Source organism: Alosa alosa, chromosome 20, assembly GCF_017589495.1.
Source record: "Alosa alosa isolate M-15738 ecotype Scorff River chromosome 20, AALO_Geno_1.1, whole genome shotgun sequence".
Lineage (NCBI taxonomy): Eukaryota > Metazoa > Chordata > Actinopteri > Clupeiformes > Clupeidae > Alosa > Alosa alosa.
The window spans coordinates 19956027-19982554 of NC_063208.1; the positions used below are offsets into that span (position 1 = coordinate 19956027).

General features: G+C 39.9%; 5 protein-coding genes across 5 annotated transcripts in view; 3 read left to right on the top strand and 2 right to left on the bottom strand.

The window, feature by feature from the left end:
• Positions 1 to 4196: 4196 nt before the first annotated feature.
• Positions 4197 to 7059, bottom strand: LOC125285456 (proteasome subunit beta type-8-like). Its single transcript, XM_048229911.1, has 6 exons — positions 6675 to 7059; positions 6167 to 6308; positions 5715 to 5826; positions 5158 to 5287; positions 4568 to 4772; positions 4197 to 4349 (listed from the first exon to the last, which is right to left on the bottom strand). The coding sequence occupies exons 1-6, from the start codon at positions 6816 to 6818 to the stop codon at positions 4261 to 4263; spliced, it is 822 nt and encodes a 273-aa protein (XP_048085868.1). The 5' UTR covers positions 6819 to 7059; the 3' UTR covers positions 4197 to 4260.
• Positions 7060 to 7694: 635 nt separating this feature from the next.
• Positions 7695 to 10689, bottom strand: LOC125285455 (proteasome subunit beta type-7-like). The gene is made up of 8 exons (XM_048229910.1): positions 10605 to 10689; positions 10220 to 10313; positions 9990 to 10087; positions 9596 to 9736; positions 9064 to 9179; positions 8854 to 8912; positions 8343 to 8494; positions 7695 to 8163 (listed from the first exon to the last, which is right to left on the bottom strand). Exons 1-8 carry the CDS (start codon positions 10664 to 10666, stop codon positions 8052 to 8054), a joined length of 834 nt encoding a protein of 277 aa, XP_048085867.1. The 5' UTR covers positions 10667 to 10689; the 3' UTR covers positions 7695 to 8051.
• A 67-nt stretch (positions 10690 to 10756) lies between these two features.
• Positions 10757 to 13865, top strand: LOC125285302 (proteasome subunit beta type-6-B like protein-like). The gene is made up of 6 exons (XM_048229703.1): positions 10757 to 10869; positions 12076 to 12146; positions 12235 to 12366; positions 12774 to 12903; positions 13082 to 13226; positions 13715 to 13865. The coding sequence occupies exons 1-6, from the start codon at positions 10822 to 10824 to the stop codon at positions 13840 to 13842; spliced, it is 654 nt and encodes a 217-aa protein (XP_048085660.1). The 5' UTR covers positions 10757 to 10821; the 3' UTR covers positions 13843 to 13865.
• Positions 13866 to 17570: 3705 nt separating this feature from the next.
• On the top strand, positions 17571 to 21488 carry LOC125285236 (proteasome subunit beta type-9-like). Its single transcript, XM_048229572.1, has 6 exons — positions 17571 to 17917; positions 18090 to 18157; positions 18677 to 18808; positions 20140 to 20269; positions 20755 to 20896; positions 21345 to 21488. The coding sequence occupies exons 1-6, from the start codon at positions 17864 to 17866 to the stop codon at positions 21470 to 21472; spliced, it is 654 nt and encodes a 217-aa protein (XP_048085529.1). The 5' UTR covers positions 17571 to 17863; the 3' UTR covers positions 21473 to 21488.
• Positions 21489 to 22253: 765 nt separating this feature from the next.
• Positions 22254 to 26528, top strand: part of LOC125285690 (antigen peptide transporter 2-like) — a 5291-nt gene continuing 1016 nt past the window's right edge. Inside the window, exons 1-10 of the mRNA XM_048230229.1 lie at positions 22254 to 22873; positions 22973 to 23087; positions 23255 to 23385; positions 23528 to 23733; positions 24369 to 24566; positions 24833 to 24961; positions 25300 to 25488; positions 25619 to 25792; positions 25943 to 26102; positions 26308 to 26465. Coding sequence (XP_048086186.1) covers positions 22375 to 22873; positions 22973 to 23087; positions 23255 to 23385; positions 23528 to 23733; positions 24369 to 24566; positions 24833 to 24961; positions 25300 to 25488; positions 25619 to 25792; positions 25943 to 26102; positions 26308 to 26465 — 1959 coding nt within the window. The 5' untranslated portion in view covers positions 22254 to 22374. The remainder of the gene's footprint in view (positions 22874 to 22972; positions 23088 to 23254; positions 23386 to 23527; positions 23734 to 24368; positions 24567 to 24832; positions 24962 to 25299; positions 25489 to 25618; positions 25793 to 25942; positions 26103 to 26307; positions 26466 to 26528) is intronic.

Consider the following 26528-nt stretch of genomic DNA (forward strand, 5'->3'; position numbering starts at 1 on the left):
AATAGTGAGCCTCTTCCTCCACTGCCGCTAGCGTTCATTCTCTCAGCCATGTTTGCTCCTTCTCTCTAGCTCTTTCTCTCTAGCTCTTTTATCTTCTTTGTGTTTACGACCCTCGTGCGAACCTCGTGCTTGACGGCGCAGCGTGTCTTACTGCTTAAGGAATGTCCGCGTTTGCAACATGTGCTACATGTATGTAATACTACACTACCCGCTATTGTGCTTGAACTTTCAATCGAGGGTCATAAGGCTTTGCAGGCTGTAACGGGACCCTCCGTGCAGGAGAAGGAATTCTCTGCTCAGCCATTTTCACACAATGGCTAACCTAGGTTTCACCTCTTATGAGCGCTGATGCTGCAGAGAAGGATAATTTTAAAAAGGTCACCGGGGCCCGTTTGCATCTGCTCCTTTTTATCCTCTCTCCGCGTGTTTGCGAACCTCGTGCTTGATGACGTAGCGTGACTTGAGGGTTAAGGAATACCCCTACGTTTGCAACATACATGCGCATGCGCGAGTTCAACCCCTTGATCACGCCCCTAAACCTTCCCGCTTCTCCGGCCACTTTCAGTCAGACCGTCGGAGGGAGAAGACGTGCGACTAAGAGCTCCGGACTTTGCTCTCTCTCTGTCTCTGCGTCTGTGTCTAAGAGCTCCGGACTTTGCTCTCTCTCTCTCTGCCTCTAAGAGCTCCGGACTTTGCTCTCTGTCTCTGCGTCTGTGTCTAAGAGCTCCGGACTTTGCTCTCTCTCTCTGTGTCTGTCTCTAAGAGCTCCGGACTTTGCTCTCTGTCTCTCTCTGTGTCTAAGAGCTCCGGACTTTGCTCTCTCTCTCTCTCTCTCTCTCTCTGTCTCTGTCTCGCGCGCGCGGAGCCTCATCCCAGGGACTCTGCCTGCCTGCCTGCCTGCCCCGCTACTAGGACCGAGGAATCCTAAGGAATCCCAAGCTTCCCCAGAGTTCAGAGCCCCTCGCAAGCCACGCACGCCGCACAGGCACCCGGTAAACTTAACCGTTCAACACGGTTCAACACGGTTGCCCCTCTCACACTCTGGTTGTGCTTTACAGACTTTTATTTTAATTTCTTTTTTATTTTTCAATAATACATTTTAAATGAATTAAAAAAAAAAAAAAAAAAAAAAACTCTTTTTACGGTTTCAAGGTACAAAGCAAAGTTACACCCACGTTGCTGAAAGTTCCAGAAAAACAACTCCCCCCACCCCTTTGTATGATGTCATAAGACACGCCTACAGAAATAAGATCGCCCCATCATGACGTCATAAGCCACGCCTACAGAAATAAGACTTACCCATCATGACGTCATAAGCCACGTCTACAGAAATAAGACCTCCTCATCATGACGTCATAAGCCACGCCTACATCACGTGATCAAGAATGATCTGGAAGGTAACGCCCCCCTGAATCAGCGAATTTATAATTTGACCTTTGACCTCAATTAGGGGACCCCTCATCAATCATCTTGACATAAGGTGGATGTTATATCTCTCTTGCACTGTTAACAGGGAACAATTCACTCTTTTCCAGGTTAACTTTATAGCCACAGAGTTTTCCAAACTGTTCCAGAATGTTGAGAATGGCTGGTAGAGATATGTCTGGGTCTGTTATGATAAGCAATATATCAGCATAGGCTGAAATTTTGTGAGGCAGCCCCTCTTTAATAGGCAGGCCCTCTCTAAAGGTAAGAGTTACCTTTAAAAGTCATACAGCTCCGGAATGCCATGACCAATGGTTCAATGAAGATATCAAAAAGGGAAATATAGAGGGTATATCATTGGTGCGTACTGAGGCCAGAGGGTTAGAATATGATAATTTTACCCAGGATATAACATTTGGGCCAAATCCAATTTTTTTTTTATATTTCAAAAAGAAAAACCCACTCCACCCTATCAAATGCCTTCTCCGCATCTAGTGACAAGACCAGTTCAGGTGCCTCCACAGTCTCTTTAGTAAAAATAATGTGAAAGAGCCTGCGGATGTGAGAGGAGGAATGTCTGCCCTGAATTGACTCAGTTTGATCAGGTGATATGAGAGAGGGGAGGATTCTCTCAAGACGCCTAGCAAGACCCTTGGCAATAATTTTACAATCGGTGTTAAGGAGTGAAACTGGTCGATAAGATCCACAGTGTGAGGTCCTTTTCTTTTTTGGGTATAAGGCAAAATGCTTGGCGTAATGTACGTGGCAGCTGGCTATTTTCTAGGGATTCTAAACACATGTTTTGCAATAGAGGTGTGAGTTCCCTGGAAAACTTTTTGTAGAATTCTACAGGTAGCTGTTACGAGACACAGACTCAAGGCACAGAGAAGCCAAGTTCTGAGATTTTACTTGTTGGTTTGCAGGAATTCAAACATAGAAACTGAAAACAGGACTCTTCAATTCTCAGAGGAAGGAGTAGTTTCAAACATAGGAGTTACTGGATCAATTCAAAGGGAAACAAGGCAAGAGTCCAACGATGTCACAGAAATGCAAAGGTCCAAAAGGCAAACACAAAAGTCAACTTAACTCGTGGGTTTCTTCTCTGCAAGATGCAAGGCGCTGAAGTCCATGTAGCTCAGTGTGAAGCCAGACAATGAGTGAACAAGCACAGGGGTTTACATAGTGCTGGCAATTAGGACAAACGAGGGACAACGAGGGCAGGTGTGGCCTGTTAGTAGACAGGGGAGAGTGAGCGGGAAGCAGTGTTTTCAGTAGAGTCAAGAGTGGGCGTGGTTGATGGAGAGCTTGGTGTGGCTGTGACAGTAGCCCATCAGGCCCTGGCGATTTTCCTGATTGCAAGCTAGAAATAGCGGCCTGAATTCCATCTTGTACCAGAGGGCATTCTAAATCCGCCCATCATCATACTCATTGAGTACCTGAAAGTCTAGGTTTTGGAAAATCGCTGCTACACTCTCAAGATTTGGGTTGCATTCAGAAGTGTATAGGTTGCTATAATAAAGAGCAAATATGGCATTAATCTTTTTTTGGTCTGCGATAAAGTTCCCAGATAGGTCTTTAATTTTTTATATTTGTTGTGAAGCATAAAACTGGCAAATTTGATGGGCCAGTAATGTTCCAACCTTGTCACCCTGCTCGTAAACCAGATGGCTTGCCTTTAAGCAACTGTTGTTCTGCCTCTGCAGTAGAAGCCAGGTCAAACATGCTTTGCAATTTTAGCCTTCTCTGAAATAAGTCCAGAGAGGGAGATATGGCATGTTGTTTTTTATTATTGTGGGCAGCAAAGCTGATAATATGGTCCAGCAGAAATGCTTTAAGTGTTTCCCGGACAGTTCCAAATGTGGTCTCCTCTGAAGAGTTTGTGTCCATAAATATCTGTATATGTTCTTTAATTGCTTCTGTAAACTCTGGGTTGGACAACATAGATTTAAGCACCAGGTTCTGTGCTTGTACAGGGCAGTCAGTAAAATGAGACAAGGGCATGGTCTGAGATAATGATACTGTGATAGGTTGTCTGTCTAACCGAGGGGATTAACTTAATGTCCAGCAGAAAAAAGTTGATTCGGAAGTAAGTCTGGTGTACTGACGAGAAGAAAGAAAAAACCTTGCTGTTTGCATTTGCAAATCTCCAGAGACTGTATTCCTCCATTATATGTTACTTTGATAGCTGTGGCTGTTTTAGACAGGGGAATTTGTTGAGGATTGGTCCAAAGCAGGTTCTACAGCACAATTAAAATCTCCTCCTATTATGAGGTGGTTGTCAACATTCGGGAGGGTGGAGAAAAGTTTGTTTATAAAATCACTGTCGTCCCAATTGGGAGCATACACACAGGCCGTATGTAAAATACAGCCATGACCTGCATCTAAACAATTTTTAATATTGTGGAAAAGTCCATTGCCCTGTCCAGACTGAGAGATTACAGACTCAGGAAACCATTGCTGGTGTTTTGACTTAATTAGCTGATTAGCGCTCTCAGGTCGACATTTCTGTATTATAAATTCTTTATTCTAATATTTTTATATACTGGATTTTTGATTAAAACAAAACATACTTGAAATATTTCACTTTATGTGTAATGAAACAAATCTAGAATATATGAAAGTTTAACATTTTAAATAAATTATGGAAAAAATAACTTTTCTACCTGTATATACCGTGTAAATATATATAGTATGAACTTCATTAATGATTATGCCACTCAATCCATGCTTAGTACATCAGTAGAAACACACAATGTGAAACAACACAATAATTGAGAAAGAGTTATTTTATTGTGAATTTTATGGTGTAAATAGGTGTGGACTGGTTTGTAACATTTAGAACATCCCCTTCCTGTAGCGATGGATGAGCTCTGACACATCCTCCTGGCACACCTTAATCCAGCCATCTTCTTGCATGTGGTACACTTCACAGACAAACAAAAGCAAAATTGTAATATGCATGCACAGTTATATCTGTTTGCTTAGTTTGGATTTTTTCTCTTTCCTCTGTAAAATGTTATATTAATCACTTGGATGCAATATGCTAAGCACCAAAAGACCAAACCAATAACTATTTACTGAAGTAAATTTAAATTAAGATTAAACTATACTCTCTGATTAACTGTCATATTAGGAGACTCACTGTTAACCACTCCACCAGAGTAGGCGTCTCTGTGTGTGGCATGGGTGATACCACGTAGGCCCAGCTCATAGGCCTCCTCTACAGTCATGTCCTCATGGTAGCCACTGTCCACCACGCCATATGCATAGCCATTTCCACAGCCTGTGGAGAACATGCGTCCGGAGAGGCGGGTACCATTATCATCCACATAGTAGAGACCTGGGCCCTGTGGACACAAAAACAAACATACACAAAATGACACAGAGATGCAGAAACCACCTTAAGATGATAATAATACAGGGGTGCTGTAGTGCAAGTGGCTGCACATTTGACTCTGGTTTGAATCTGACCCATGGTTATTTCCCAATCATAAAAACCCAAGAACTATGACGACAATATGCAACTATTTCTGTATGATTTACATATAAATCAATGTAAGCACAGTGAAAGAACACTATAGATCAACTTGAAATGATGTATGTGATTTTATATTATTTTGTTTTATACAGTACAGTATGTGTCAGTTGTTTCATCCTCTTGCAAACACACACACACACACACACACACACACACACACACACATACACATACACACTCTCTGTGAGCCATACCTTTTTGTCCCATCCACAGATCATGCTGCCCACTGAGAGACCCATGCCTCTGTATCCCAGCATCATATTGCACAGCAGCTTAGAAGCAGCAGACACTGAGATCCTCTCCTTATTGCGGAGCTTATAAAGCCTGAGACACAATGTATCAATATATCAAGACACAATATATCGCAAAGTATAATTATGGGCATTCAAAGCATTAAATAATTATTAAATTATAATATATTATAACTGTGTATATACCAGTGTGAAAATGCATCCAACACTGGATTCTGTCAAATCTGGATGTTCAGTGTTCTGATTTGACTGATATTCAAGAAAACAAAACTTTATAGCATAATCATTTTCACATGTCCAGCCAGTCCAAGGCCTGGGTCTCAAACTTCAGTAAATCTACACCACTCTGGCTTGTCTGACGCCTTGTGGACATGCCTGATGAAAGACTTAAATATACAGAAGCCCTGACACAGCTTAATAAAGATTGACGATGAATATCCCAGGTTTCTGTGCAGATATTTCAGGAGCATAAGGAGCATAAGAAACTGGCTGGAACAGACCTGCACTCCTTGGCCAGCAGCCGCTCCCAGTACTGACAGTCTGCAGCACTGCCAGACATGGTCCCCAGAAGGTAAGGGTTTATCTCTATCACCTTATTGACATCCTTTGATGCTGTGAAAAGAGATCACTGCTGAAATTCTTGTACTATAAAACAATAAGTGCACTAATAATTGTTTGGGTTTCCCAAGGGATCCCCATACCCTACAATAACAATGCCAATATGGTGGAACAATAAACATGTTTCCCATTCTATGAATGTTGATTAACTAATTGTTACATTTTACAGACTAGGTTATTATAAATTTAAACATATGCTACTAACTTTATGAAAGAGAATGGAGAGTCACAGGATGCACTACAATATTGACTTACTCTTTTGTGAGCCTTTAGAATAATAGATTCAGTCCAAAACATGCGCTATAAATTTAGCATCTTCAACAACTGCACTTACCTATATAGCGCCCAGCAGAGGCTCTAGAGTCAACAGCAACAATGACACCATGGCGAAATTTGAAAGCCAGCGTTGTTGTCCCATGGTTCAGGTCTATAGACACACCGTTCTCGCCACTACATGACTTCAGAAATCCAACAGGCTGTATAACACATGGTTTTCAATTTACATAGAGAATAAATAACACAAATGTGAGTGTTGAATGAAGCGCTGTTAACAGCTCTGTTTCCAGCGAGACTGTGCGTCTTTTGCGCGTATAGGCTAATGTTTGGAGAATCAGTGCGGACCTGTCCGTCAATCAATCCCTCTATATTTGATCACAGGGGCACCGGAATTGAGATAAAGACAGCACAAGAGTGATATGATCCACACATATCCACAATACAATCACCGGCTTTCTATTATTTTAGTGGATTCCCTCAGATCAATGGAACTGAGTTGGAATGTGACATCTATGATCTAGCTTACAGTTTATCCTATGTATAATGCTTTCTTTGAAATAACTTACATCTACTCCAACAGGAAGGGCAAATTCTTGACACTTAGACCCAAAAGTAAAGTGATCTGCTCTGTTCCACTGTTGCAACGATTCAGTTCTGAAAGCTCCTAGCTCCGACTGAGACTTAAATCCACTGACATCAAGAAGTGCCATACTGTTGTAAAACTTGATGCGCGATATAGCAAATATCAAAAAACATATATTAAAGAAATACTTCTTCTGTCGAAAAAATATGTTCTTCTTTCCTGGATTTGTAGACCTGTCGAAAGTCGAAACCGAAAGGACTTTGCAGTGTGCGCTCTCGATTATCAAGTTTTCATTGTCTGTAGGATTGGCGAATTCTAGCCTTACACAAATGTTGGCCTGTTAGCTGGACTCAGAATACGTGATTAAACATATTTCTAAAATCGAAGAGAATGTGTCTTAATTATTTCTGTTAACACACAGAGTGTGATTATCAGAAAATTTAAGTTAGTGAAATATGTTGAATTTCTGTTTGTGACCACACCATCGCTCTATAGACCAATGACAGTGTCACCTGCCCAGCGTCATCTGTTTTTGGGTAGACGTTACCATTTTAGGTTTGCTCTTTCCTGCATGAGAAACAGATGGAATCCATGGTCTGAGCATGGAGGTTTTTATTCATAAAACTGTGACCAAATCATCCCACTCACAGACTATATGTTGGAGTAGATGACCATCCTTTTTATAGAATTAGAAGATTGTTGAACTCTCATGAGAACATATGAAAAAGTTTATATCATGAACTAGCCAAAGAACACACAAGTAGGCCTAACATTAAATATCATACATTTTATTTTCAATATTGAAAAATATGATTGGAGTTGTATTGCAGATGCACAGAGCCAGTGAAGAGATATGTTGGTAATATTTTTTTGCCTTCCCTCACAATGTCAAAAGTATTAGGAGGGAACATAAAACTACTGTGATTGAATGCCAAAATATTTTGAGGGAATGCCAAAAGAGTTCTAAGAATAAATGTCCACCTCTAAAAAAATAATTCCCACCTTGGCCCTTAGGGTGGGATCAGAATTTGCCTAGACAATGCTTTTTGGACTCTGTTTGGACTTTTTGGACTCTGTTTGGACAGATTTTTGTTGTCACCATACCAACAACATATCAAACCATTAATTATTACTGATTTTCCAATATACAGATTAATGCGGAGATGTTTGCTTTTGTGAATACATCTAAAACTACACATTTCATGGCTAACAGCTGGTGGTCCTATGGCATTCCAAAATATCCATACATTTATTAATATTCCAAATATATTTTTCAATTCCATGGACATGTTACAGTAGCAGTTGACAGACATGACACATTCTCACATCTGATCTGGCAAATTATTTAATGTTGTAATGATTAAGCTGTGTCCATCCGCTGTACGGTCTCCTCCACTAGCTGAATTTCAAGGGGAACCACGTTCTCTTTCAGAACAGGAGTTGTGCCTGGCTTGTACTTGTATTTCCTTTGCCTAAAAAGAAAAGTTAAAGGTAACCAGTAGGGTTTTGTGTACATGTGTGCTGTGTGTGTAACAGGAATGCCTGTGTACACATCAGAATACTGCATGGTGTATTGATATACTGATATAAATCAAATGTTGAAGACCACATCAGTGCACATAACTCAACGTTTCTGACAGGCATAACTCACCTCTTGTCCTTATATTCTGATTCTTGATAGGGTCTTATGTAGTCCACACCCTCTCTGGTGATGACACAAATGTCTATATTGTTTCCAGAGCAAAGGTCACTCATTATGCCAGCATGGATGGCATCACGCACCAAAGTCTTGGCATCCTCCATCTGAGGGTTACACATGTTTGAGGGTAAGATTGCAGGCTTGTGCAAAATTTCATAATTGAATTGAAACAGGCTCTTAAATTCCAATTCAATGCTTGAATTTCACTTGCATTTCAATTGAGGTAGCAAACAGGAAGCAGAATTGCAATTGTAATTGCAATGTATGGACTAATGTATAGGCTACATCATTCTCTGTTATGTAAGGGATAATGTATAGAACGCCGGTCATTATCGGGAAAATAAGTCCCGACAGGGCAAACCGGATCCTGACGAGCCAGCGGAGAAAATGCATAACAATAGTCATGAGCAATAGTCAACAGTACAATAATGGCCTGAACTGAAATTATTATGAATAGTCATACCTCCATATTAGGCTTGAACCTGTCCTCTAGTATTCCCAAAGCAGCAAGGTCTCCAGACCCTACAAAGACAAAATTCAAAATGACTTTATAGGCATAACAAACTGGTATATCCCTGCTAACATTGGAAGACATTGTGGAATGTGACAAAATTCTTGAAATTCCGTACGATCGCTGAATGCACATTTCATTTCCCCTGACATCCATACTCACCCATGGCCAAATAAGGCTTTTTATCCATGCTTCCATAGGGCCCAACAGTATAAAGGTGACTCCCTGTGCAGTCTACCCCTCCAAGGATCAGATGGGCCCCAATCTGGCCCTTGTACCTAAAAGATAAATGTAGGCATTACGTATATTGTTGAGTGGTTTCATTTGGAGCTTGTCTAAAACAGAATTACATTACAAGGTGAATGAATCTATTCCATCGTGAATCTCACTTCAGCCTTGTATTCTAACAGTTAAATACATGTTTTAATTGTAACAGAATTACATTACAAGGTGAATTAATCTATTCCATTGTGAATCTCCCCTCAGCCTTCTATTCTAACAGTTAAATACATGTTTTAATTGTAACCAGCATTTTAAATGATACTTGGTTCATCTGACCCATCAATCAATTCAGTAACTCAAAAGAATGGAGAGGTAAGCTGAATGTCATGTTATCCATGATAAAACTCTATGATTTACATGGAATCACTATATAGAGTTGCACCATCAATATTTACTTCGTCAACCAACACACCTGAAGAGCATATCCTGTAGGATGTTAGCTGCCATGATGAGGCGTGGGTTCCTGCCACTGTTCATGGAGAAGATTGTGAGGTTGGAGGAGAGTATCTCTGTAGTTTTCTCTGTATCTGCTGCTGTGCCTGCACCACAGCAACTACACCAAGAAAGAACATGATCAAGCATCAGAAAAATAACATTAGAGTTACACACAAAAAAGTTATACATACTGTATAATAACTTATATAGGCTGATAACCTAAAATAATACATAATTGTTGTATGATAAAATGGGTGGTGGACTCATGGATGAAAATCTAATCTCAGATTTGAGGGTGTTTAAAGAAATCTTGTTGGTTAAGTATCAACAGCATCACTGTCTATCGTGTGATCACATAAGAGGCTACTCACTATATATTTGGAGCAATGTAGTGGATTTTTGCACACATCTTATCAGCCACCACCTCACTTGACGTGGCTCTAGTATCTGCTCCTAGGACCACCCCATCCTGTGAAGAAACAGACACATAGACTACCACTGTTGGTTGTAAGTGTTTTCAGACTTGTTACAACTAGTGTACATTCACGACTGTAAATTCCAAGTTTATTTATAATCTATACTTATGCTTAGGTTAGCCTACCTTACAAACAACTCCTGCGATGGTAGTCCCTGTTTTGAGTGGGCTAGGTGCCTTGGCTTTCACCTCCCCAAGTAAACTCTCCAATCTAGCATTTCTGAAGATGAGATGATCATTGGAGGCAGACCATGTATAAAAGGCATATAGGCTGCATGCATGTCCACTGATGAACAAACGCCATCACCAAAATGTAAAAACACATGCAAGTCCAGCCAGACAGTAAACGAACTGGCGCATTTGTTCAAGAAGAAATTCTCAAAATGGGCTACTTTCACTTTTGATATTAAAGTGCTATTGTTAACATCATAAAGTTTGTCAAAAACAAGATAGGCCTACCATATGAAGAATGCTTTGCAAAATATATCAGAGAAAAGACAGGCTCACCCACCTCGTCGAATTTTCAAAGTTAAAACCTGTTACAGGTGTTTCAAGAACGAAAGACAGTGCCATGTTGGAGTACGAATTTCCCCCTTCTGAATGTTTGGCTCACCAATCCACCCCGCAATGCTTCCCAGCATCAAGCGAGGTCGCTGTGCCTTTCAGCTGTAGGTCGATTGCATGGCAAGCCTTCAATCTTGAGGAAGCTTACTTGACGGTCACTAAAAATGGACAGAAATATTTCAAACTCAACAGTAAAAGGTGTCAGCACCGGAGTAAGTATCCTAGCTTTCTTGTCTGGTGTGATAACGATGGCATGGTCGACAACTTTACGTCGCGTAAAATTAACTAGCCTATTACGAAGAATAAGGATAGGATAGCCTAACCTGTTTTATATGCACATTCCTATTTACACACGTCTGATTGATGCTGTGTGTTAAAACTTTAAAACAGGTCGATGCGGCGTTTGGTCTTTAACGAAATTAAAATAAACGAAAAGTAGATGTTAGAACTTTCACTTTCGTATTTGAGCTAGAATTTTGTTAGATTAGATTTATTTTCATAGTCTTAGTAGACCAAGTTGATACTTTATCATCACAAGCCCATTTGTAAATTCATCCCTAATCTAGTCAGTTCATCTAGTCTTGTAGGCCTATGAACTGACATTATTGACCATTCAGTCCAATTGAATGAAGTAGCCTAGGCTAAGCTACCTACTGTGTAAAAAAGGAAATGATGGGTTGTCACTACATGAATTAGGCTAACTATAATTCATCCAACAGAATCGTCAATATTAATGTGAAGCCTGAGCATCTTCAGAATGAGGCAAATGGGATCCCTGTGCCACCACCACTTGTGTTCCCATAAGCCTTTGCAAGAAGAACACTAAGATAATCAAGCAGCAATCAGCCTAAAGTTTTCACATGTGTTTGTTAATGTAGACTAAATTATAGGAAACTGGGTTGTATCCTAAGTTATGTTTATGAGTGCATAGTGCATATGAGTGCATAGATTGAGCATGCTGAAGTTATCAGTGGGTTCTTGACACATGTTCATTTTCAGTGATTAAGTTTGAATACATGATATTGGCCTACCTTAGGCAGATCATCTAATGAATCTCAAGAAACGACATATGCATATTGTTATAACACAATGTTATTGAAGTAACATGTATATTCATGTATACTTTTTAATTGAAATTAGTTGCACAAATCGGGCTATGACAGCATGAATCATTTTTGTAAATCAAAAGAGAAATGTTGCATAGGCTACATTTTCAACATTTTATTTGTGTGCAACTGATGTCCACATTACAATTAAATAAATTCATGTGGTTAATTTTTCATTGTTTGCATGTAGCTATCATTTGAGGTTTGTACCAGCAAAGCTTATTCCTTTATATTTTGTATATGACAGCTTATTTTTATCATCAGTGGCGATATGTGTGATATGTGGCGAATATCTCATTCTTTCCCTTTCAGACTACTATATTAGCAGTTAAGTTCAATGGAGGAGTTATCATTGGATCTGACTCCAGGGCATCCATGGGAGGGTAGGCCTAAATATATAGACCTAGTTATATATATATAACTACAGAGCTTGAAACATATGTTTTACTTTTTCCTCAACCTTTCTTTCAGGTCGTATGTATCTTCCAAAACAATCAACAAGCTTATTCAGGTCCATGACAGGATATTCTGTTGTATTGCTGGTTCCTTAGCAGACGCACAGGCTGTTACAAAAATGGCAAAATTCCAGCTATCTTTCCACAGGTTGGTTCCTCCCACCTTGAACCATGTTCTACTTTATTCCATGCTTTCATTAAAAAGTCTCCAAAATAGAGTGACTTTGTCTTGCTTTAGATTTTAACCATGCCAGACCAAGAGCAGTTGAAGCTCTTGAGAGTTTAGCATTACCTGGCTATGAGGTTTAGCTGGTATGTGGGCCTTGCCCCTTATGTAAGCACAGTGTTTTATTGTGCCTTAGGTCTCTACTGAATTAAAAAGGCACCATGTAGAAAGAAATACCTTTTCACTCCCAAATTCACTCTGGTTATATGTCTCTGTGACAATTTAACTTCATTTAAATGTCTGTCTCCAAAAAATCTGATAGTGGATACAATAATAGTACATTAATACATTAAACTTGCTATTGTCCCCTTTAAACCTCTATGCGGCAGTATCCAGATGGAGTCCCCTCCTCTTGTGAAGGCTGCTGCCTCTGTAATGAAGGAGCTGTGCTACCACAACAAAGATGAACTTCAAGCAGGCTTCATCACTGCAGGCTGGGACAGGAAGAAAGGACCACAGGTGAGTCCATCCTCAGTCCAGCTATGGTGATGGGGGTCTGTTGGATTTACAGTATGCAGTAAATAATCAATTTAATCCTGCTCACACTTCTTTTTAAATCCAGTCTGGACATCATAATGCACATAAATTGACAAACTGCGTTAGAAAGTTCCAAACCATTCTCAATTTGGCCACGCAGGTATATACTGTCTCCCTGGGTGGGATGCTGCTCAGTCAACCTTTCACCATCGGAGGGTCGGGGAGCACCTACATCTATGGCTACGTTGATGCCAAGTACAAACCTGACATGAGCCGTGAGGAGTGCTTACAGTTTGCCACCAATGGTAAATAAAGTGTAATTTACAAAAGACGTACCCAGACAAACCAGTTAGCATTTCAGTTTATTTCAGCAGCGCTGTTCAACACATCCAGGCTGTGCTGATGGCATCAGTGTTAAACAACACTGCCGTGTATTTTCTTTGAAATTGAATAAACAACTGCATTTAAAATCTTTGTTTACAAGAAAGATGTGTTGTATGAGCTTAATGTACCAATTTAAGTTTAATTTCACTGCTGATTACGCCCCTTGGAAATCGGAAGTGAATGGAAGGTCCCCAGACCCATTCTGAATCTCTAGTGAAATTTGAGAATCGGTCTGGTGTTAGCCAGGCTGGAGTAAACTGGTGTTGATGCATATATGTGTTGTTTATTTCTTTTTATGTTAATTAAGACATAAACATGATGAAGTTGGTTTATTGTATTATCCACAGCATAAGCAGCTTGACGAGTTGGTAAATAATGAATAAATTCTCTACATTCTCTTTCTCCGTAGCGATTGCTCTGGCCATGGGAAGAGATAATGTCAGTGGTGGTGTGGTGCACTTAGTAGTGATCACGGAAGATGAAGTCGAGCATGTGGTCATCCCTGGAGACAAGCTTCCCAAATTCCATGACGAGTAGAAACACACTGTTTAAAAACCAGCTGGTGCATTTACAATTACAATTAATGATTGATTTTGGCAGTTTTTGGTCATCTTTGGATAATAAAATATAAAATGATCTCTGACTTTGTGTTTGATTTGACAAATATTTTACTAACTTCTAACTTAAATAACTTTCTACATTTTGCAAATATTGTAGAATTACAAGGTAAACAAAACAAACTGTATCTATTTCTAACAGATAGAATATAAAATATTTTCATGTCTCTAACCTAATTTCTGTTGACAGGCCCTGTGAGATTTGTTAGGTTGCAAACATACAGTAACTTCAACAAGTTTTTTTTTTTTTATCTAGGTCATCGGATTAGTCAGATATTCAACCTCAAGCAGAGCACCTTTATTGCAGACCATCTTTTATGATTGCATATGAAGTTGACTTCCATCTGATATCAAAGTTCATTATAAAGACTGATAAGCCTGCAGACTAAATTAACCTTAGATCATTTCCATTATGCTCTTCTTTCTGATTAATGCAGATCTTAAACAATCTTTTCATGCAATCATTTCACATTTCTAGTAATAGATTACCTATTTTACATGCTAATATTTCTTTTTACACAGCCTTTATCAGTCATTCATGTGCAGGTATTACATTGACATGCAGTATGTGATAGCCAACCATACCAAAATGTACATAATTTGCTCTGGTCCACACACTGTGACCAGAAAACTCTGACTGTATAACTAACTGATATAGCTCAGAGTGGGCTGGGTCTGACCCACGCACTATAAACTGATCTGGCTTAGTGTCGGCTGGTTATTCAGTCTTGTCATAATCTGTGCCAGTTAGGACAGGGGTAGGCAACCTGCAGCCCTTTAGCTCCTCTCTAGTTGCTCCCTGGCTTTCTCTATAAATGGAAGTTATAAAATATTTCTAACAATTTCATATTGTTAAGCTTCAAGCTGTCCCAACACATTAACAGTTTGTGAAGATATTATACTGTACAATGCAACATATGCAGAATATGGTGAGCATACCATATGCCTGAGGCTAATAAAGATAGAGATGTTTAAACTGATTTCTTTAAAATGCTTCTGATATATTTGCAGCCCCAGACAGATTTATTTTTATTTCTGGTAAAAAAAATGTCCCTTTTAAGAGAAAAGGTTGCCGACCCCTGACTTCGGAAATGATGATTATGTGATGTTTTGGATAATAACTGACTACTCTTTTTGGCTAAATCAGGAGGTTGATCATCTACAACCAATTATTTCAGTCAGTGGGGTTGATCGGTACCATGTGAGGGGAATAAGGCTAGGTTCACACTACCAGGCTAAATCTGTTTTTTTTGTTTGTTTGTTTTGTCACCTGACGTGACACAACAAGCAAAAGCATGTTGGTTTGTCCTTTACAACATTAGGCATATCAGACCTTATCTGACACAAGACTCCACACAACTTCTTGTACAGGCCATGGTCATCTCCAAACTGGACTATTGTAATTCACTGTTAGCTGGCCTGCCTGCTTGTGTAGTGAGATTTTTACAATTGATTTAGAATGTTGCAGCATGTTAATCAGCTAAACCGGACACATATAACTCCTCTCTTAGTTACTGTTCATAGTGGGCAGGATTTCAATCTCTCACCTTGGCCTATTGAACACTTACCATCTGCTCCCTGCTATTTCAATTCTATGATCCAGCTCTACATCCCCAACCGCCCATTGCGGTCTTCTGCTGAACGTCTGTTGTGTTGACCAGCCATATAGGTCAAATTCAAGACACTTTTCCTCAGTGGTTCCCCGCTGGTGGAATAAGTTGCCCAGTATTAGGCATTCCTGTGATAGTTTTGGGTCTTTCAAAAGAGGTCTAAAGCCATAGATATATCTGTTCAGCTTACACTTAATTAATTAATTAATTAAGTGGTTCATGAGTTACGGTTTGTATGTGTATGGTATTGTTTATTTTCATTATTGATTGTTGATATTGTATTGACATTGTTATTATTGCTATTTCCCTTAATATAGTCTTACCAACTTTTGAAAACTGTTTACTGTTCATTTTTAACTATTGTATTGTTTTCTTTTGTAAGTAGCTTTGGACAACAGCTAAATTCCATAACCATGTTGTCCAAACAGTGTGAACAGTCACATGAAATCTGAAATGTTAAATTCTGATTTGGACCACTTCTATATGTGGTATAAATCCGATACAGGTCTTAGGTACGTAGGTATAGATACAGTTCTTGATCGACATTAGTCAGAATTTTGCGTTGGTGGAATTCCAAACATTTCACTGGAGCACCAGAGAAGTTGTGAGCATGCTCCCTGTGCGTTATCGCATCACTCTGTGGAAGTAAAGTTTGTCAGTTTTGTTAGCTGAATGCTGTGCATGTGTATTTGTTTTTGTTTTGTGCAAGCAGGCAATGTCAAGATCTATCACCAATCTCACTGGGGTAGGAATCTGATATTGGCCACATTTAATAAAAACAAATTTCCACAAGGTATACCAACCTTAGAAAATAAGTGATAGCATTGGATTGATAGTATAGCTTTATCACACTGTTTTATCAATTATTACATTACATTACATTTAGCAGACACTTCTTGACCAAAGTGACTTACATATGTCAGTTATATTACAAGGGATCACATTGTCCCCAGAGCAACTTGGGGTTAAGTGCCTTGCTCAAGGGCACAACAGTGGAAGCCGGGAATTGAACCGACAACTTTCAGGCTACTGCACGCTAGTCCAGCTCCTTAACCACTACACTACCACCACCCCCATTATAGCCTATGCAGGAGTATGACAGATAATTATGCTAAAAATCTTAATTAATAATCCCCACAAAACTTCCATAGCTGATTATTTACATTAAGTCAATATTTTTTTTGTATCGCAAGTTTTCTGAAATGTTGTGTATAAATATGTAAATGAGCCATTATTCTGAAATAGTCTTCATTTGCATTAATTTAATGTATGCAATAATTATTTTTGTTTTTCATGTTGATATTAATGAAAAGCTATTCCTGAAATTGCTGACATGAACATCCTCCAGCATTTGATTAGGCTGTACCTGGAAACAGAGTTTGTAGGCCTATAGCCTACGTTTTTAATGGAGATTTGTGAAAATGGCAAGCCTAGATTAAATTCAATTTTTTATGACTGTTGGCAGTATTTTGATCTATTCAAAATACCAAATTCAAAATACCCACTGTAATTTATTTAACATTTCACTCTATGTCCAAAATAAAAAAAAAATAATAACAATAAAAGAAGATTTTTAAACCTGACTTTTCCCAGTGTTATGGATTCTTTACTTGAAATGTAGGCTCACACACATGTTTGCATATTTCAGAAACCAATGGGTCGTTTTACGTGCCTAGGCCTATACAATTTCAGAAAACTTGCAATGCCAAAAAATATTGTATGGCTAATGTGAACAAACAGCTCTGGAAGGTTGGAATCTATTCTGTAATTTAAAAAAAAGGATATGAATCCCTGCAGGCTGCAGACAGCCTTAGAGACATTGATGAGGGTGATTAGGCTAAACACAAAAAGCTACCCTCATAATAATACATAATGCAATCACATAATATCTTATAGGGTGGTATCTTGTCAAAAATCACTATGAGACTTATTCCTCTCAAATGATAGCCTCCAGAATGATCGAAATTTGGGTGTCTGGCTCAAGGACTATGATGAGCACACCAGGTCAGCATGCAGCAGAAACGCAAGAGGCAACAAGGACGCGACCAGCTTATGGTTTCATTTTCTGTTCACTATAGTTCAACCCGGAAAATGGTGGAATGCTAAAAGACTTTAACAACATTTTGAAGCAGACTAGGCTACGTTCTTAAAACGGTCCTGTTGTGACTAGGCTACTGATCTTCTTGTGAGGTGATTTAGCTTGATTCGGCTCTTTTTTCTGGATGCCTATTTGCGTCACTCAGATCATATAAACCGTGTTCAGCACAGCACATTCAAGTAGGCTACCCTTGACACAAGCGCTTCACTGGAAGCCAAGAATCATTGAAGAAAATGTTGGAAGAATCCGGTGGACCGTGCTGGCTCTCGGAGGAGGTCAAAACTGGGGTATGTAATCTCACCATTTTAAGATTTAAAAAGTAGCCTACATAAGAAGTGTCATTATTGTTGCCTAGCCGTAGTAGGCCTAGCACAATATAGCCTGTAGGCTAATCTACAAATGTATGAATGTTGGATTGTATAGCCTATCTTCCTTACAATTAATTTGTTTTGTTCACAGACTACGATCATAGGTGTTGAATTTGATGGAGGCATCGTGTTAGGCTCTGACTCTCGCGTTTCTGCAGGGTATGGCCTATGTCTATGTTGCAGCAATATCGACTTGTTTCGAAGTGCATAACGTCTGGAAACAACTTCACCCCACATTTTTAAGCAACATTGTGGATACATTGGAATGATAACCAGTTGGTTAACACTTAAGCTTTGCAAAATGACTAAGATTTACAGTTGCAGACGTATTGTAATCAGTGTATCAGTGTTTTATTTATTTGTTTATTTGATAGGGACAATGCTCATTAATTGACAGACCAAATGTTGTTAATACTGTAAGCTGTTGTCCCTAGCCATTTATTCTAGAATAAAAGATACAAAATAAAAAGAACACGTGACTATATTATCCATTGATAGCACCTGCAAGCTGGTACCCAGGCCAGAACAGTGCACAGACAAGACAGTAGGCTACAGTAGGCTACAGCTATGACTACACATTACACAGAACAAACAGATAAACGAAGACTAAGTGTACTCATTGCTGCTGATTTTCTCCCATTTATTTCTCTGCCACACATACACACACATTTTTCACAGTGCGTCAGTGGTAAACCGAGTGATGAATAAGCTCTCCCTCCTCCATGATAAGATCTACTGTGCTCTGTCCGGATCTGCTGCTGATGCCCAGACCATTGCTGAGATTGTCAACTACCAATTGGATGTGCACAGGTGTGTAATAAAACACATTCTTAGGACTCACTAAGGTTATGCATGTCATTGATTTTCAGCCAATATCCTCAGTTTATCTCTTACCATCTCTGTATTAAAGTGTAACTCTGGAGTAAAAACAACCTAGGGTCCTGGCTTCCTGGTCTGGTAGTGTCAAATCAGCGGGCGTGTTCGATCTTGCAGCACTGTGCAGATCTAGCTCAAAACTCCTCGAATTAACGTAACTTTGATCTGAAATGAAAGTTTGAACCCGTTATCAGCAACAAATAGCGCCCAGGTTATTTTAAACCTCCCTTTAAAGGAGAACTCCGACAGATATTTTTCAGATAGATCTCTGTTTCTTGAGGTCACCGAGCACCGGGCATTTTTTAAATCATCCTCTCTGGGGGCATGATTTTAAAAATGCCCCCAGAGTGTAGCACTGTAGCTGCCTGGATACTCTAGCTGTTGGCTGCAGCAACTTTAGCTAGGTAGCACTGTTTTTTTTTTTTTTTTTGTACTGTCAGTACTTGGTGACCATGATTCAGAAATGTAAAAAACTCCCAGAGTTTCCCATGGATATGGGGGGCAAATCACTTAAGTCTGTAATTTATGTGCCATTGAGCCAGGTACGCGCTTTGGGAGGAGCTTCCCCAAAATTCGGGCATTTCTTATATCTAGCGTACATTCTGCCACTGACTTAAGCACTTTTCCAGCTAGCACCTCTGAGGACCATATTGAAGTCGAGCGCCTCTACAAGGTGAAACACCATATTGCTAGATGTCAGCAGTAGGCCTAGTTCTAAATACATGTAGGTTACACAGAACATTACTACATTACATTATCAAATTTGGTGCTTAATATGCTGATAGACCTACCGCTTTATGTTTTTTCCAATTGCAGTGTCACAAGGTGGCATATCATTGTCATCATCATCGGTCATCATCCCATAGCCTTTGTTCGAATCTGTCCATTTCTTTCCAACTTGACCGAAGTCATCCATACACTTGCGCAGAGACCTGCACTATAGTCGAGCAGCAATTATCATTTATATTCTTGTGTCTCTGGCATTCAGAAGGTCAATGAGAAAGTCCATTTTCATAAGGCCGCCTTAATTTTGAACTTGCACGCTGTGGGTGCAACAGAAGCGGGAATGGGAGAATGCGTGTAACTGAAAGTGCATATAAAAGAACTTACACACAACTTACCCGTGAATGGGAGAATTCTGCCTATATTGCATATGATAAGATGATGAAAACTAATACTAAAGTATTTCACAGGGCCCCAGGTATAATGTCTCAAACAGGTAACGTTTATATTGAAAACTTCTTTCTTTGTGCTTTAAATGACAGTGTTGAACTGGGGGAAGACCCCCTTGTTCGTTCTGCGGCTACCCTTGTGAAGAACATCTCATACAAGTACAAAGAGGAACTGTCAGCACATCTCATTGTTGCCGGTTGGGACAGGAGAAAAGGCGGCCAGGTCAGGTCTATTTTATATCATTCTGTTAACTTTTACTGTTGTTCTGTGTTCTTTTACCTTTGGTCTGTCCTTTTAATTTCACCTACGCAGTAGTGTGCATATGTCCAAACTGATGTTGTACACATTCCCCACAGCAGATTATTTGAGATTCTTTCATTTTCAAGCAAGTTTCAACTTATGAGGTCAAATTTATGGAGTGTGCAAGTAATGGACAATGTATTGTCCGTCAGTCATTATCCGATAATAAGTCTGACAGGGTAAACAGGAATCTGAAATTACTGTGGATTGGATTCAAGCCTGGGTCCCTGTGTCCACTTGGACCTAAATGTTGGATGCTATTTGTGCCGCAGCTCAGTCAGATTCTGTGTTTTGTTATTTATTATGTTAATATTTTCCCTCCCCATTCTCTGTGTGTGAAGAAGATATGAGGATATATAGAATGGCTGTGTTCTCACATGACCCTGTTGACATTTCTCGTGATGCAGGTGTATGTGACCCTGAATGGCCTCCTGTCCAGGCAGCCCTTTGCTGTGGGTGGCTCTGGTAGCTCATACATATATGGGTTTGTGGACGCCGAGTATCGGAAGGGCATGAGCCGGAGAGAGACTCAGGAGTTTGTTGTGAATGGTGAGTTATTATTTTCTTATTTTTTCCAAGAAGAAAGTGTATTATTGATTGTATATATATATATATCCCCCCAACACACACACCAAGACCCCTGGCAGTTGGGTTAGCCCCTTGAGCCGTGGATCTGCCCAAGGTTTCTTCCTTGGTAAGGGAGTTTTTCCTTGCCCCTGTTGCTCTTGGGTGCTCCTTGTTGGTGCCCCCATTCAATCCTCCCCACCTTTCTTATGCAGCCCTTGCCACTTAATCTACTAAACCCTAATCTACTACACTTTTTACCCCCACTTTGCACAAATAGGCTGACACCAGACATAATTTCACTGCATTTCTTACTTCCAGTAACTATATGCATGTGACAATAAACTTCCTTGTATCCTTGTATCCTTGTATATGATATTATTAATCGAGTATGAGCTTTGCGCTCTCTCTCACTCTCTGTCTCTTATTGCAGCTCTGACACTGGCGATGAGTCGGGATGGTTCCAGTGGTGGTGTGGCTTATCTTGTCACCATTGATGAAACAGGCACGGAGGAGAAATGCATACTAGGCAATGACTTGCCAAAGTTCTTTGATCAGTAGGCGTAGTTGTTGGATATAAAACGTTTTGCTAATAAACTATGAAATATATTCTGTGTATGTCTTGAATTTATGATTATGATTAATTTGTGATTATGATTAATTTGTAATTATGATTTGATACAAAGTTAAAAATGTATGACTCCCAAGATGACTCGCTTGTTGCTAGGCAGAATTGTCAGAAGCAGGTTTTGGAGTGCCTGGAGAATTTGTATCTACTCATTGTGGCCACTTATGGCCTGCTTATATCAGCTCTATGTCTTACGGTCTTACCTAATGTAGTTAGAAGCTAGACACTTAGAGACTTTCAATGTAGGCTATTTTATACTAAACAATAAATAATTAACATAGCCTATCCATCCCAAATCTATTTGCATATGCATGCAATATTTATATTGCCTATCAATATTACACCACTGATAGGCACACGAGGGGCAATTCCATGGAAAAATATATTTTTTGTAACATCCATAACGCCAATAAAATGTGATGGTATGATGTGAATGATTACATGAAATTTGAGCATTTGCTATTTTTGGCTGAAGAATGTACATGAGAAAAAATTCACAAAAAATGAACGTCATCATTTACATCATACAAATGCCAAGGCATTTCACTGGCGTTATGGATGTGACAAAGATACCATTTTCCGTGGAATTGCCCCAAGCCATTTCCATTATAACCTGCTTTGCTCGCAGAGGGGTTTCCCATCCCACCTACTGAAACTGAAAGCAAAATGTGATTTTAAGATGTTACCCGTTTCAATCTCAATCCGAAAGAGATCGTAGGCTAGTTACTCATTGCCGGTTCATGCGAAAACGGAGTCTTGTAGACGAAATAGTTTAGTTCTTAATTCCTCTGATGCAGCACGTGGAGTTTTGGAAGGTAAATAGTCTGACATCAAGATGCGCTGTGCTTACGTTTTTACTTTGGCGGTATGTGTGGACTTCATAGTGTATTACGTTTTAGATCACCGATTGTTGTTGGGTGAATTTCATGAAGAAAATACGTATACGAATTTGTTGCGGAAGTGGGTCTCGTCGGGAATACGATGGGTGATATTACATGGAGTGACACATCTGGTCACCAATGGGTCAAGCGTTTTTTTAAAACGCATGCTAACAACTCATTGTCTTCTTGGTCCTATATTTTGGACTGGACGCATGGTGTTGTTTGACAGCCATCCACTTGAAAAATCGTGGTTTTGGTTGTTAAATTTTCTTGCAGCTGCATCAGCCTGTATATTTTGGGAGCTGTCATGTCCCGACAAAAGTTGTCAAAGTGATGGAGAGAAGAAAGGACAAACTGCATCACGCGTGCTCTTTAAGCGAGTTATCCTTCTCTATAGACCTGACTATATCCTTCTTTTTGGAGCGTTCGTCTTCCTTTCATTAGCTGTTCTATGTAAGTATAACTCCACTCTGAAAACTTTTAATGCTACCTATATGCTAGCAACCTATGTTTACACTTGCTCTTTGTGTGTGTGTGTGTGGGCGCGTGTAGGTGAGATGTTCATTCCCTTCTACACTGGACAAGTGATTGACATCTTGCGATCACAGTACCAGTGGAATGACTTCCTGACTGCTATTTTGTTCATGGGCCTTTTCTCTTTAGGCAGGTCAGTGTACTCAAAAGCGGGATGAACTGTGTCATACAAAGCTGGATTTGTTAATTAAATATAATGGTGATGTGCAATTCTTTGCCCATATGAGATCTCTTTAGTTGTTGTAGGCACTACATGCAGTTTTGAAAGCGGTCAATGCAAATCCTTCATTTGTGCCACAGCTCAATCAGTGCGGGGTGTCGAGGCGGCCTCTTCATGTGTGCCATAAACAGTTTCACCTGCAGAGTCAGGGTCAAGCTGTTCAGATCCCTTGTTAGTCAAGAGATAGGCTTCTATGAAACCACCAAGACTGGTAAGTCTTTGTTTATTTACATATTACCAGGTATGATTTGTACACAGTTGGGTTATGCACTGAATCAGTGTAGAAATGACATTGATATTGTTGAAATAATGTGTCTGACATGGAAATGACATCTTCTGTACATCTGCTGCAGGTGAGCTCACTTCCAGGTTGTCCACAGACACCAATCTCATGGCCCGAGCGGTGGCTCTTAATGTCAATGTCCTGCTCCGAACATTCATCAAAACCCTGGGCATGCTCTCTTTGATGCTTAGCCTGTCCTGGAAGCTCACATTGCTAATGCTGATGGAGACACCACTAACTGGCCTTCTTCAGAACATATATGACACCTTCTACCAGGTTGGTATCAGAAATACTCCTGAAGCTCACAGGAACCTTGGCCTTGTAGTTCATCATTATGTGGGAAGGGGCATCTCTTGCTGGTATTTAAAATACAAGCAGGGGAATGGAAAAATAGTAGATCCTGTGAGGGAAATTTGGTCTCTGCATTTATCCTAATCCGTGAAATTAGTGAAACACACTCAGCACACAGTGAACACACAGTGAGGTGAAGCACACACTAATCCCGACGCAGTGAGCTGCCTGCTACAGTGGCGCTCGGGGAGCAGTGAGGGGTTAGGTGCCTTGCTCAAGGGCACTTTAGCCGTCCCTCCGGTTACAAGTCTGAAGCGCTAACCAGTAGGCCACGGCTGCCCATAAGTAAGTAGTAGTAAATAGGACAAGAATAGGGAAGAATTCTTCCTATTTTAGAAGAAATGCACCTCTCAATAAGAAGATTGCTATGCCGATACCATGAATGTGTCATAGATAGATAGGTAGATAGTGAATAAAGAACCATGTATTGTTTTTTTTATATACCCATGTCTGATAGGTGCTGAGTAAACGTGTTCGACAGATGTTTGTGCCCAGTGCACACTGCACACACCATCACATTGCATTTTTTTAGAACTCAGTATTTTGTATTTTCCCATTAGAAACTCTCTAAAGAGGTGCAAGACTCTATTGCCCAAGCTAATGATGCTGCAGAAGAGGCCGTCTCAGGCATCCGGACTGTCCGAGGATTCAAAACAGAGAAGAGCGAGTCATGTCGCTATGATGCCTGTCTGATGGGCACTCACAACTTGAAGACTCGAAGGGACACTGTCAGAGCAGTGTATCTGCTTGTCCGAAGGGTATATCTTTGTTTTTTTAAATTGGTCTGATTGTTTTGTTGATTTGACAGATTTTTGTTTTGCTTTCCTAAAATAAGTATATTTTTAATGCATTATTTCATGTTTGTGTGCAAGTGGCAAGTAAGAGTGCTGAAAAGCATCTGCACAATAATTAGTTGCTAATTAACATAATTAATGGCATATTAATTTAAATATGAAATTAATTTCACATATATTTCATATTTACCTATTTGTAATGTATGCGTGTGTGTGTTTATCTTTGTTAGATTACAGAACTTGGCATGAAAGTGGCCATGCTGTACTACGGCAGACTGATCATTCAGTCGGGACAGATGAGCACAGGGAATCTGGTGTCTTTCATCCTGTACCAGTCTGATCTGGCTGATAATATTAGAGTAAGTCTGCTCCTAAAGTGGTCTCGTGTTTTACATTGGAAACTCTAAAGGTTGTCAATTATTGTGGATGACATTGGCATTGTAATGGGTTCTGGAGCTAGTTTTTGTTTTATGCTTACAACCAGATCATAGCTGCAATGTGACTTGTTAACATAACAGGTGAATATGCATGGCATAGGGCCGGTTTCCCATACATGGATTAACCCTGATCCTAAACTAAAAGAGATTTTCATTGAAGTTTTCTTTTAGTCTATTACCAGGCTTAATCCATGCTCAGAAACCATTTTTATAATGTAAACAAATTCTAACATTTATATTTGTATCCTCTGATTCCACAGACCTTGATTTACATATTTGGGGACATGCTAAACTCTGTGAGTGCAGCTGGTAAGGTCTTTGAGTACCTGGACAGGAAACCTGAAGTTTGTACTGAGGGAACCCTCCAGCCTGATTCTCTGAAGGGACATGTCCTGTTCCAGAACCTCACTTTCTCCTACCCTACCCGCCGTGACCAGAAGGTTCTGAAGGTAAGGAAGCATTATTTATATATTAATATTCCATATCCAAATTATTTTGAATGTCAGTTGTTCATTGAATTGTTTGTGACAATGACAGATAACAGGTGTTTGTACTGTTTTTGTGTTTCTCTCTTTTTAGGACTTTTGTCTTGAACTGAAGCCAGGGCAGATGACAGCTTTGGTGGGGGCCTCAGGTGGCGGCAAGACCACCTGTGTGAGTCTGCTGGAAAGATTCTACCAGGCCCAGGAGGGAGAGATCCTCCTGGATGGACAGCCACTGCAGAATTATCAGCACAAATATCTGCACAGAAAGGTGAGTGTGGGACTTATATGACAATGATGCCTAGTTTTAAAAGGTTTTGTTCTCAATCACCATTTTGATAGTGATTGCACAAGTGATAGCAAAGATATTGGCAGGGACATAGCTCTAGGCATTAACACTGAGATTGGCTGTGTCACACAGATTGCCATGGTGGGCCAGGAACCTGTGCTTTTCTCTGGTTCTGTGAAAGACAACATCGCCTATGGGCTGGGAGAGTGTTCCCTACAGAAAGTAGGAGTGGCGGCCCGCAAAGCCAATGCCCATGGCTTCATCTCCCAGCTGGAGAAACAATATGACACAGGTACCCTCCAAGACAAAAAGTTCAAAGTAATTCAAATATGGTGCAAATGTAGTGCTATCATATTTAAATGTTCTGATTCCTATTCTGTTTTAGGACAATAACCCTTCTTGTGTCTTTTGTACAGTCACATATGCAACAAATAAATAAATAAAGACACAGTTTAAGTAAACACAATTTATTCATTCATAACTCTCTGTCCTGTCAGATGTGGGAGAGAGGGGAGGTCTGCTGTCGGGCGGTCAGAAGCAGCGCATTGCCATCGCCAGGGCTCTGATCAGAGAGCCACAGGTGCTCATCCTGGATGAGGTGACCAGCTGTCTGGACACAGAGAGTGAACAAATGGTACAGTTCTCCCTTTTATATGTGATATGAAGCTGTATATTATACATTGTTTATTACACATGCATGTACACATGACAATTCCAC

What these genes read in the sequence shown, in the direction of transcription:
- LOC125285456 (XM_048229911.1), bottom strand. Translation starts at nt 6,818, where the DNA reads ATGGCACTTCTTGATGTCAGTGGATTTAAGTCTCAGTCGGAGCTAGGA. An exon ending in CCCTTCCTGTTGGAGTAGAT is followed by an intron (nt 6,309 to 6,674) that starts GTAAGTTATTTC and finishes TGTGTTATACAG; the next exon opens with CCTGTTGGATTTCTGAAGTC. An exon ending in TCTGTGGATGGGACAAAAAG is followed by an intron (nt 4,773 to 5,157) that starts GTATGGCTCACA and finishes TTGTGTCCACAG; the next exon opens with GGCCCAGGTCTCTACTATGT.
- LOC125285455 (XM_048229910.1), bottom strand. Translation starts at nt 10,666, where the DNA reads ATGGCACTGTCTTTCGTTCTTGAAACACCTGTAACAGGTTTTAACTTT. An exon ending in TCGCAGGAGTTGTTTGTAAG is followed by an intron (nt 10,088 to 10,219) that starts GTAGGCTAACCT and finishes GTTTCTTCACAG; the next exon opens with GATGGGGTGGTCCTAGGAGC. An exon ending in TCAGAATATAAGGACAAGAG is followed by an intron (nt 8,164 to 8,342) that starts GTGAGTTATGCC and finishes TTTTCTTTTTAG; the next exon opens with GCAAAGGAAATACAAGTACA.
- LOC125285302 (XM_048229703.1), top strand. Translation starts at nt 10,822, where the DNA reads ATGGACAGAAATATTTCAAACTCAACAGTAAAAGGTGTCAGCACCGGA. An exon ending in TCCAGGGCATCCATGGGAGG is followed by an intron (nt 12,147 to 12,234) that starts GTAGGCCTAAAT and finishes CCTTTCTTTCAG; the next exon opens with GTCGTATGTATCTTCCAAAA. An exon ending in ACAGGAAGAAAGGACCACAG is followed by an intron (nt 12,904 to 13,081) that starts GTGAGTCCATCC and finishes TTGGCCACGCAG; the next exon opens with GTATATACTGTCTCCCTGGG.
- LOC125285236 (XM_048229572.1), top strand. Translation starts at nt 17,864, where the DNA reads ATGTTGGAAGAATCCGGTGGACCGTGCTGGCTCTCGGAGGAGGTCAAA. An exon ending in GACTCTCGCGTTTCTGCAGG is followed by an intron (nt 18,158 to 18,676) that starts GTATGGCCTATG and finishes CATTTTTCACAG; the next exon opens with TGCGTCAGTGGTAAACCGAG. An exon ending in ACAGGAGAAAAGGCGGCCAG is followed by an intron (nt 20,270 to 20,754) that starts GTCAGGTCTATT and finishes CTCGTGATGCAG; the next exon opens with GTGTATGTGACCCTGAATGG.